Source organism: Chelmon rostratus, chromosome 6, assembly GCF_017976325.1.
Source record: "Chelmon rostratus isolate fCheRos1 chromosome 6, fCheRos1.pri, whole genome shotgun sequence".
NCBI classification, from domain to species: domain Eukaryota; kingdom Metazoa; phylum Chordata; class Actinopteri; order Chaetodontiformes; family Chaetodontidae; genus Chelmon; species Chelmon rostratus.
Genome location: NC_055663.1, coordinates 18,657,150 through 18,669,228, shown reverse-complemented (window position 1 = coordinate 18,669,228; position 12,079 = coordinate 18,657,150). Strand labels below are relative to the sequence as shown.

General features: G+C 38.4%; 1 protein-coding gene across 5 annotated transcripts; it reads left to right on the top strand.

The window, feature by feature from the left end:
- Positions 1-513: 513 nt before the first annotated feature.
- On the top strand, positions 514-11,583 carry LOC121607516 (gliomedin-like). Of its 5 annotated transcripts, XM_041938362.1 has the most exons (29): positions 514-545; positions 732-1,093; positions 2,012-2,063; positions 2,172-2,189; positions 2,276-2,347; positions 3,182-3,274; positions 3,441-3,569; positions 3,869-3,949; positions 4,844-4,933; positions 5,087-5,179; positions 5,282-5,359; positions 5,532-5,624; positions 5,704-5,793; positions 6,343-6,435; positions 6,515-6,604; positions 7,134-7,223; positions 7,552-7,644; positions 7,720-7,779; positions 8,215-8,277; positions 8,413-8,502; positions 8,605-8,706; positions 8,806-8,886; positions 9,603-9,692; positions 9,902-9,994; positions 10,085-10,165; positions 10,469-10,537; positions 10,617-10,742; positions 10,832-10,982; positions 11,077-11,583. In XM_041938362.1, exons 2-29 carry the CDS (start codon positions 785-787, stop codon positions 11,537-11,539), a joined length of 3,033 nt encoding a protein of 1,010 aa, XP_041794296.1. In that variant the 5' UTR covers positions 514-545; positions 732-784; the 3' UTR covers positions 11,540-11,583. The 5 variants fall into 5 exon arrangements, with proteins under 5 accessions (XP_041794296.1, XP_041794298.1, XP_041794297.1 ...); XM_041938364.1 differs by lacking the exon at positions 514-545 and having other exon boundaries at positions 644-1,093; positions 5,725-5,793; XM_041938363.1 differs by lacking the exon at positions 514-545 and having other exon boundaries at positions 645-1,093; positions 10,100-10,165.
- Positions 11,584-12,079: the final 496 nt, after the last annotated feature.

The window sequence follows — 12,079 nt, the reverse complement described above, 5'->3', positions numbered from 1 at the left end:
CAATGAGCTGTCCTTCAAGCTAAGCACCTATGAATAGCTGTCATGCTGTTGATTAAGATGTTGGCCTCACATTTAGGGTCTGGGTGGCGGCTTTTATCCCAGCTTGGCTGAAAAACTTGCTTTTCCTCGTTGTAGTAGAGACTAATAGAGCAGAACAATAGAACTTTTCTGGAAAATGGAGAAACTTGAATGCCACCTGTCCACCGACACAAGTGGAGAAAAAAATATGTACCCCTTATTCTCTATTTGGAAATGCACAATGCAATAAATGAAAAACATGAAAACACGTTTATTAATAGGACATTTCAGCACGCACACACATCCACACACCCACAGCCTTTTACCGAAAGTGCTCTGAAAGCTCTTTTGTAGATGCAAAGAATGTTCCCCTTGTTCACAACTTATTTATTCCACTTCCATGTAATTTTGTGTAGGACGGACTGGGGACAATATTGAGAGAAAGAGCACCAGAATGATGAGAAGGAATACACTGTCTGCAGGATGTGTCATTCTGGAAATATGTCCATTAGCTGCCTCTGAATCAAGTAAGGCCTATTAGATTTTAACTGTTTCCCAGATGCCTGTTGTTGCGCAATGCATCACGTGGTCCCCCCTGCACTTACAGACAGATTTTGACATGTTTATTCCTCTACAGCAGCTTACAGCGTACTTCCCCTCTGACGTCTCATCTGCTGGCAGGTGTTCAGATATGTGCTGCATGTGCTTGTGAGTTTCAGAGTCCAGATCACTTCTGCAGTGGAGCACCAGGAAGCAGGGCACAGACATGAAGGAGAGGAGCGGGGTTTTCCTGGCGCTGCTGGTGGGGATGGGCGCGCTGCTCCTACTCGGCACGGCCGGTCTGGCGTTCCTGCTGCTTCGGCAGAGAGAGCTGACGGACGAGCTGCTCAGGTTGGACGGCCAGGTGCGGGCGCTGTCGCGGACCTGCAGGCTGCAGGCGGGGATCCTGCCCGTGGACCCCGCAGGGGCTGGAGAGCTGAAGCAGCTCCACCGCAGCAGGAGACACCAGGAGACACCAACACAGAGCCAAGACGAGAAGGATATGCTGATGCTGATGACATACTCCATGGTTCCTGTAAGACACCACATGAAATGAAGGCTCTCTTTATTTGTCAACACTGCAGACTGTTTACTGTATTTCTGTTAAAAAAAATTATCTATGAAAAGAGAGATTTATGAATTTCTCAGTATGTTATTATGAGCAGGAACAGGGGAGCAATCAACAACTCATTGCTGTCATCTTTAATAGACACATTTCCTCTCTTTTCCCTTCTGGGATAAAAAGCACGTCTGTGTAATGCAAAGAATCCAAGAGTCTGCTGCAGAGCTTAAGGAGAGGTCTGCTTTTCCACTGAATCTTTCCTGGATAAATATTTTGAGCAGCGTGACTGTGACCTGCTCCTCCCTCAACTGTAATCACATCTGCTGGGAGCTGGCATTTCCTCACAGGGCGCTGCTGTGTTTGTTGACAGAGAGGGCGGCACGTATACCAGTGATGCACGTCTTTTACCAAAATGATGTTGAGTTTTATTATTGGCTTGATTGATAAATGATTAACAATAATAATTAGGGCTGCGACTAACAGTCATTTTCTTTATCAATTAATCTGATTATTTCCTGGATTAATTGTTTAAGATACAAAATGTCAGAAAATAGAGAGAAAAACAGCAAACATTTACATTTAAGAGGCTGGAATCAGTGAATATTTGGCTTAAAAATGGCATTAACAATTTAATATTGTGTCAACTGGTTAATGAATTAATCAACTAATCTTTTCAGCTCTATTAATGGGAATGATGTGGAACTAAAATAGTTGTAATCTTCTCTAAAATCCCGAGAGGAAATGACACAGTTGCATTTGATAAGGTGTCTCACAAGAAGAGCAAAGGTGCTTCTAACTGTGTGACTTTAGAAAGCTTCCAGATGTTCCAGGTGTGGTTACAATCAGCACTGACTTCACCTCCTGTGCTGTTTCTGTTTGTCTTTATTTCAGGTCAAAGCCTTCATAGATCTGTGCAACAGCTCCAGAGGAATTTGCTTAACAGGTGCGATTCATAAATATTCTCCTCTCCAGCACTTTAGCTTTTATGGTTTCTGGTGCTTCCTCTGGATCTGATTTCTGTTAAACATTCTATATTTTTATTTTTTCCCAGGCCCACCTGGACCACCAGGTAAATACTGGCACTTTGATCAGCTCTATCAGTTACTTAAACTAAGCTGACTTTGTTGCTGCAGTCACAGATCTTTTGCCTGTTAGGTTTGCCTGGTAGAGCTGGTTCACCAGGACCGCAGGGTGTGCCCGGGCCGGAGGGGAGACGAGGAAGAAGAGGTGAGAATTGTGTCATGTTTTAAAAATCTACAACCCTGATTACAAAAAATGTTGGGAGGCTGTGTAAAACATAAATAAAACAAGAATGGGATAATTTTCTATTCGATTTTGAGATATAATCAATTAAAAACAGTACAAAGACAATATATTTAATGTTTGACCTCATCAGCATCATTGATTTCAGTAAATATCTGCTTATTCTGAATTTGATGCAGCAACACATTTCAATCAAGTTGGGACTGAAACAACAAAAGACTGGGAAAGTTTGATAGGTGATGGTATGATGATTGTTTTTATTTTAGGTTTTACACAGTGTCCCAACTGCTCTGGAATCAGGCTTGTTTTAATCCCGACAGGCCAACAAAGATGAAGTGTGCTCCAGATCAGACAAATTCAGAGACAGAAGTCAGTCACAAGCTTCAAACCGTCTTCCATTGTTCAGCCGCGGTTACATAACATGAGAATCCCACTCACTGTCGACAAGAGACTTCGTCTCCCGCTGCCACATTAGAAATGCATGTCAGAAAATGTTTGCTGGACTTTTCACACCTGAATGGAGCTTGTTTGTTGTTGGTGTTGGTGTTTCAAATAGTTTGAGCTGCGGGGGAACATTTTGGATAAACTTTCACTCATTCTCTGGGACATTTCAGTGACTCTGGACTGCATCACAGATGAGCTCGGCTATATTTAAGACTGAGAGAAAGTAGTTTAAAACCAATGTCAGATCATCTGCTGACAGGTTCACAGTCCTACAGTTAACACACAATCGTCCTGCTTTTGGTTTGGATTTCACCTCAGTGGTTTAAGCTAATGACCACACCTGTCGCTGATTAGGGCCCCCTGGTGAAAAAGGAGAACCAGGACCTAAAGGAGACCCTGGTCCATCGCGACTGGAAGGTGAAACCTACAACGACGTCCTCATTGAGGGTTAGTCTTTAGTCAAGATTACATCTAAAAAGCTGATTTTACAAATAATCATTGCATTTTCTGGCTTTCTTTTATATATGATCCTATTGTAATAAACAAACTCACCACAACTTTACATTAGAAAAAAAAAAAAGTCTGTCTACTGAAAGTGTGTGTATATTTGAAGGTCCTCCTGGTCCAAGGGGTCCACCAGGCCCACCTGGCCCACCCGGTCCACCCTGTCCTGCTTGGTATTGTAATAAAGTGAGAAACAAGACCGTCAGAGAACACATCCATCAAACCAGCGTGCTGACTGGTGAGAAAGTCTCGACAGAATCACCTACAATCAGTCATTTTCGCCATGACACAGTTATGTTTTGTGACATGTTATCAGTTAACTGTTTAATTCTGTCCTCTGTAAGTTATATTCCCCAGCACGAGGGTCTAAATGCTTTTTCAGAGGCATCTCCTCACGGCCAGGAGTTCTGCTTCAGAGATCTTTATAGTTTATTGGCCTCAAAGTCATTCTGAAAACAGCCTGTAAAATATCCAATGTAATGTGTTTGTTTCCGTTTTAAAGTACCTTCTGTTTTTCCTCTCATGCCTCATATTTAGATTCATCTCCTGTTCTGACCAGTGAGGTGTTCAATGAAACCGACACAGAAAACGTCAGCAGCTCCACAATGAACAAGACTGGTGGGAAGAAATTCAGAATTTACAACAACTATTTGACTTAATGGTTTAGACTAAAGGCTGTTTGTGACCTACAGCTTCAAGCTCCTCTTTAATTTAACATGATTTATATGATGATAAATAACCAGTGGCGCAATGTAACTAAGTACATTCACTCAAGTGCTGTACTTAAGTACAAGTCTGAGATTCTTTACTTGAGTATTTTGTTTCATGCTGATTTATACTTTTACTTCGCTACAGCTATTTGACAGCTTTAGTTACTAGTTAGTTTACAAATTAAGATTTTGGCATAAAAATGAAGTGCTTATAAGATATGATGCTCCGTTATAAATTATACTACTCAACAGTATATACAAGTATAGCTGAAATTCTTATCAATATGTCAATTGACAAAAACATTTCATGGTTTCAGCTTCATAAGTGTGAAGATTTGCTGCTTTTCATTTCAATGACTTCATTATTTTAATTTATTTGTAATGGGTAATTACTCAAATACTCTTATCAAACAATCAATTGATTAATTAAGAAAATAATGATCAGATTAATTAATAATGAAAATCATCATTAGTTGCAGGACACAATAGTTAAACATTAGCTCCACCTCAACCAGCTGCAACAATAAAATGCTGCTTACACATTAATGCAGGAGTAATGATAATCCAATGACATATGATCAGTCACAGTTCTTCTGCTTTTAATACTTAAACTACATTTCCATGATTATACTAACATGCCTTTTACGTGAGTAAGATTTTAAACACAGGAGTTTTGCTGGTAATGAAGTATTTTTTACACTATGGTATCAGTACTTTTACTTAAATGTAGGATTCCTCCACCACTGTGAATAATACATGATATCTGTACCAACTTCTCTATTTTAAATCTTTATTTTCACAGAATCACCAACACCACCTCCTGCCGATGATAGCACAGATGTATTGACTGTTACTGACTCTGAAAAGCTTCTAGAGACAAGTGTGGAGTCTGGTAAGCAGCTGTTTTGAGTGGTAGGAAGACGTAATTTTCAGACCTGATTTTGATTATATACAAAACATGTTTAAACCCAGTACGTGTATTAAAAAGCATGTTTAATATAGTACATGTATGTTTAACCCAGTACTTATGTCTCTTCTTTTCTAGAGTCAGTGTCACTTCCTCCAGCGTACAGCCATGAAACCTTGAATGATACCAAGACAGGGAATGTTACAGAGGCACCAAATAAATTACTGCCAGGTATTAACTGCGTTTTGACTTATATGTCTCTTATTAAAGGTGCTGCCCTGCAACACCTTTAGTTTGTGTACATGTTACATAATGTCTCCTGTGATTCTTCAGCCCTGATTCTTCCAGAACTGACTCATGACAGTGACACCTCTAATGGCAGCGAAAACGTTACAATTACTATGGAAAATGGTAGGAAACTGTCATATTGTTTTCACACTGTATTTGGTATCAGTATTCCTTCCACCATTGTTTCAAGACAATCTTCTACCATATTAGTATAAGCTTGGAAAGAGATTGTATGACCACATGCTGCCTGTTTCCGTTAATTTAAGTTATCCACATTCTGTTTTATTTTCTGCAGAGTTAGTATCACCTCGTCCAGACTACACACATGACTCGTGGCCTGAAACCAGCAGAGAGAGTGTGACAGAGGCACCAATTCACTCATTAACAGGTGGGAGATAGTGGGACTCGTTCATGAAATGTTTGTATACGCAGATTCGATCTTCATGCTGTTACTGATCTTTCTGCAGTGTTACCAACATCATCTCCAGCTCATGAAGCCAGAGGTGTTTTTAACGTTACTGATGCTGAGAAACTTCAAGACACAGATAAGAAGTCTGGTGAGCAGCAGTTTCACTACCATTATTAATCCCACAGCCGAGAATATTAGAAAGGAATACAAAAATATGACCTGTTTTAACTCTTAAAGTGAGTCAAGTTATTAACAGGTAGGTGGTTACTCAAAAAGTGAGTGAATGTGCAAAAAAATGAGGGCTATATCATACGTTTGCAGAAGGTTTGGCTTTGGCATGGTTGTTATTTATATATATTGGTTATTTATGTTTTTCTATAAACACGTAACATGCCCAGAAACTGTAGCTGTCAGATAAATGTAGTGGAAATAAAAGTATAATATGTCCCTCTTAAGTAGAACAAAACAGTACTTGAGTACATGTTCTTAGTTACTTTCCACCTCTGGAAACTATAGATGTCTAATACAAAACTTTATTTTCCACTATTTGCTATGTAAGGTAACATTTTCTTGTGTTGTGATCCAAACTCAGCACAAAATCAGTTTTTGTGGTGTTCTCCTGAATGCAGGAAGTGTAAAATAAACTATTTTTATTATATGAAACAACACATTAACCTCAGTACCTTTTATTTTCTAGAGTCAGTCTCATTTCATAAAAACTTCAGCCAGGATGCCTTGAATGACTCCGACACAGAGAGTGTGACAGACGGACCAGTTCACTCATTAACAGGTGGGAGATACTGGGATTCGCTCATGAAATGTTTGTGTACACAGATTTGATCTTCATGCTGTTACTCATCTTTCCACAGTGTTACCAACATCACCTCCAGCTCATGAAGCCAGAGATGTTTTTAATGTTAGTGACGCTGAGAAACTTCAAGACACAGATAAGAAGTCTGGTGAGCAGCAGTTTCACTACCATTTTTAATCCCAAAGGCTTTCTTAATACTAGTCAGGAATATAAACATAAGAGCTCGTAAAGAAAGTATATATTATTATACGTACATATGATGCATCAATGTGTAAGCAGCATTTTACTATTGCTCTAGCTGCTCAAGGTGGAGCTGCTTTTAACTACTTCATATACAGTTTGGTCATTCAGTAGTTCAGCCCAGAGGTCCCCGACCTGGGGGTCAGGCCCCTCCAAATGGTCCCAAAATAAAGGTGAGGGGTCATGTAATGAGTAATGGGAGAGGAAATATGACAGAACAAAGTTCTGATACACAAATTTGTTTTCATTTCTTTGGACCCTTTCTCTAATCTTTGTTTTTTTTGTGAAAAATGTGATAATTTGAACAGTTATTGAAATGAAGTCAAGAAAGGAAGTTGTTCCATATATGTATGTTTATGTAAAACCTTAATTTGAAAAGTAACCAGTAACTATAGCTGCCAAATACTTAGATGACTTACTTACTCATCTTTCCACAGTGTTACCAACATCACCTCCAGCTCATGAAGCCAGAGGTGTTTTTAACGTTACTGATGCTGAGAAAGTTCAAGACACAGATAAGAAGTCTGGTAAGCAGCAGTTTCACTCCCATTTTTAATCCCACAGCCGGGAATTTTAGAAAAGAATATAAAAATATGACCTGTTTTAACTGATATTTAAACAGTTATTGAAATGAAGTCAAGAGAGGAAACTGATCCATATATGTATGCTTATGTAAAACCTTAATTTTAAAAAGTAACCAGTAACTATAGCTGCCAAATAAATGTGGTGACATGTAGTAAAACCTGCAATATGTCCCTCTTAAATGGAGTATACTCAAGTAATGCAGGCACCTCAAAATGGTACATAAACTGTATTTATTATATGAAACAACACTCAGTGCCCTTTGTTTTCCAGACTCAATATCATTTCACAAAGACTTGAACCACGACGCCTTGAATGACTCCAACACAGAGAATGTTACAGACAGACCAATTAACTCATTAATAGGTAGGAGATTCTGTGTTTTGAGTTATGGCTAAAGAGGGTGACCACAACTTTGAAACATTTCATTTCTTCCTGCAGACCAACACAATGATGCCTTCAATGACAGTGGAACCATTATTGATGCACACATGAAAAGTGGTGAGAAACTGTTTGGTTTGACCAGTTCACACTTTTAGTTTTAGCTATTTGTCCCTGAACTCAAAGCACAGTCATCACCCTCAATATGCTGACTTACAGATGTCATTTATTCTAAGGGTCAATGAAATACATTAGCAGTGGTATGACTTATATTTACCTTGCACAAAAAAAAGTATTTATTTTAAAGTATATAAAAAAGTATTTCTCATCAGTTATATCGGCTACAAGCAAACTAAATATCTGATAACATTTGTGCATTATATATTCAAAGAGGTATTAGCCTACAATTACAGTTTGGTGCAGGTTAAGTGAATATTAAAGGTTTTATAATAGTTTTGGACTACTTACATTGTATCTCCTAAAAATATTATATTTATTATATTTTTAATAAAGGAGAGAATGTGAATTAGTCTTTTTATGTCATTATTTCTTTAGACTCGGCGTATTCACCCCAGAACAACAACAGTTTGACTAGCAACGGCAGATGGACAAAAACTGGTGAGTAAACTTCATGAGCTTCAAATTACAGTAATACACGTCAGTAAATTATATGAGGTCATGAGTTTTATGATGATATGTTCAAGTTGTGAGAATATTTAAGATCTATTTCATGTGTCATCTTCATTTCCCCAGAATCATCAACACCACCTCCAGCCGATTACAGCATAAATCTCTTGAATGTTACTGACACTAAGAAACTTTTAGACACAAGTGTGGAGTCTGGTAAGCAGCTGTTTTGAGTGGCAGGAAGATGGCATTGTCAGACCTAATTTCAATCATATGAATAACATGTTTAACCCATTGCTTTCTTCTTTTCTTTTCTAGAGTCAGTATCACTGCATCCGGTGTTCAGCCATGACACCTTGAATGATACCAAGACAGGGAATGTTACAGAGGCACCAAATAATTCACATAAAGTGTTAACAGGTAACTGTGTTTTGACTTATACATTAAAGTCTCTTGTATCGTAGCTAAAGGAGCATTAGTATGTGCAAATGTTAGATAATGTCTCATTTCATTTTACAGCCCTACACTCTCCAGACTGGATTCAAAACAGTGACACCTTCAATGGCAGTGGAAACATTAATGATACACCCATGACAAGTGGTAAAACACAATATAATATGTATGTTTAGTGAAATGTGCAATGTGGAAAACAAAGCATGGATTTTAGTTTAAAATGGATAAATATTAAAACAACAGAATATAATGTTAATAAATTATATCTGTTAATTATATATATAACAGTTCTGATGTTATGTCAAAGGCGTCTTTGTATTGTGTTGCTGCAATATCTACTGAAATTAGCATGCTAACTAGCTAGCTGCGGCCTGTCCTGTCTTGTAATACCTTTTTATACCTCAAGAGGCAATACTCTGTGTTTCTTACACCTATTTTACGTTACAGAAACATACAACCATATGAAACACACTTCATTCAAACTTGACAGAAACAAAATAAAACTGAATAAAACCATAATCTCTTGTAGCCAGTAGCTAGGGCAACGAGTATAGTGAGCAGCTGTTCGCAGTTACCCTGCTGATGTGCTGCCCTCTATTTGTTCGGAGTGACCGTTGCGGGTGGCCAATTCTTACACATCGTACCTTTAAGTTAAGGCACACATATAAAATCTAGTTAAACATTTTTAGTTGTATGAAGATTTCACTGATAGACCTCTTTTCTGATGTAATTTAATTCCATAGTTGTTTCTGGACAATCTTCTACCATAAATGTGTTTAATATTATCTTGGGATGAGATCGTATCACTGCCTGGTTCAGTTTAAAAATGTACGGTTATCCAAATTCTGGCTTGTTTTCTACAGAGGTAGCATCACCTCACCCGGGCAGACCAGACACATGGATTGAAACCAGTACAAAGGATGTTACAGAGACACCAATTCACTTCTTTACAGGTAAAAATTTGCATATTAAATATTTAATCTAGTAATCTAGTTTTTGATACTGTTGATACTAATTTTACTCGTTGACAGCTTTCTTTCAGTATTGACCAGTTCACATGTATGTTTAGCTAATATTATACTGTATCATGAATTTAACATTAATTTGGAATGAAACTGTACTGTATGACAGCTTCTAAACACAAACCAAATACTTTTTCTAGAGCCAAAATTATCTCATCAAGACGACAGCAGCAGCACCTTGAGTGATACCAAGGGGGAAAATGCTACAGAGGCACCAATTAAATCATTAACAGGTCGGAAACACTCTGCTTTGAGATTTGAGCTAAAAACATCTACTTTTGTCCACATGTATTTTTCTGTATATGTTTCCTTTCATTTAACAGCCTCCCCCTCTGTAGACCAGGCTCAAAAGAGAGATGCCTTCAATAACAGTGGAAGCATTATAGATAAACCCATGAAAAGTGGTAAGAAACTGTCTTGTGTACTGTGTTTGGCTTAAGATTTGACTTGTTCACATTTAAATGTAGTTCTTTAATATTTCTCTTTTCCCTCAAAGCCAATCCATCACCTACAAAAAACTGATTTGAAGATTTATTTTATTCCAAGTTTGAATGAAATACATTACAAGTGGATTGATTTTATATCACTTCTGATCACCATTTTTATTCTTTTTGGCTACACACACAATAAACGTCCATTATATATATTGAAATTTTACTGTGGGAATATATGAATAAGCCTTTTTGTTCCTCTTCCATTTTCTTTAGACTCTTCAGATCCACTCCAGACCAACAGCAAGATCAATGTGACAACCAATGACAGATGGACAAGAGCTGGTTAGAACATTTAACATCTATCCATCCATCCATCTGATAACTTATTCAATTACTGAGTTACATATCTTCTTTCATTTAGAGTGCAATATGAAAGCTATTAAATGTTCAGAGAAAACCACCAAAATGCAAAGCACTTTTGGAGCCTGGATGTCCGATGCGTCCCCGCTGGACGACGGTCGATACTGGCTGGCCGAGCACTTTTCAGGTGATTTTTACAGCAACCGCAGGTCTGCAATACATCATGGAGTCATCGTTGGTCATTGCAGATTCAACACAGAAACATTTCTTCCCCAGGTCGACTTTTGGCAGAGCACAGGGACATTTCGACACTTCAGAATAAAAGCAACAAAATGGTCGACGTCCTGAGGTTCTACCAGGGCTGCGGTCATGCCGTCTACAAGAAGTCATTGTACTTTCACAACGCAGGAACAAACAGACTTATAAAGTAAGACTTGGTGATGTAGTTCTTGACTTATCAACTAACTGACATTTTTTATGTCTCTGTCATGTGACTTTTCATGATGATCAATATTTTACAGATTTGACCTGAACACCAGGAGAACAAACACCCTGATCATGGCCAACAGCAGATATCACAACCTGACGTATCTTTTCCGCAACTCCAAGACCTATTTCAAGTTTGCTGTGGATGAAAATGGACTGTGGGTCATTTTTGCAGCAGATACAGATGATAGCACGATGGTTGCGAAGCTTAACCCTGACACGTTCTCCGTGGAGTCAGTCATTAACACTCGCTACCCTACGACTAAAGCGGGAAATGCTTTCATTGTGTGCGGGGTGCTATATTTTACAGACGACAAAGACAGAAGAGTTACATATGCCTTTGATTTAAGGACAGAGAGTCCTCAGGATGCAAGTTTTGATTTAAGGCCAGCTAATGGCATCTTGGCTATGCTGTCATATTATCCCAACAAAAAGCTTTTGTACATGTGGGACAACAGCAGCGTGAAAACCTGCAAAGTTAAACTCAGATTGACCTAAAACAACCACAGACCTTGTAAAATGAGCAATTAAAGTTTTTTTTTTTTTAAATCTCAGTTGGTTTACGTGACTTTATTGAAACAGCGACCTGATTTTGATACAGGAGGAAACTGACAACATGCACTGGAAAAGCAGCTTCCTTCATAAGAGGGCCACAGCCTGCAGAAAAGCCAAGGCTGAACTACCAACTGGGCAAAGCAGGCAACTTAGAGTGGGCTCAAAGGTTTCACTGTCTAGTGTTTGTTTTTAGGTAATGAGTTAGAAAATTTGAATAACAGTATGAACTAGCTTCTGCAAAATTATCTTCCTGAATCTTGAGATCCTGTATTCATGGAATTTTGTAGGCGACACAGTGTATAAATGCACAAACAGCGGGAGGTGGTAGTGGTCAGTAGGGACCCAGCCTCTTATACTGAACTGTTTTTTTCATCACTGAATTGGGATTGTAAATGCCTTAAAATGCACTGACGCTTACTGAAACTTTATCAAGGTATCTCAGTGAATGATTTACATGTGACATAGCCTGGTATTGTTGAGTAA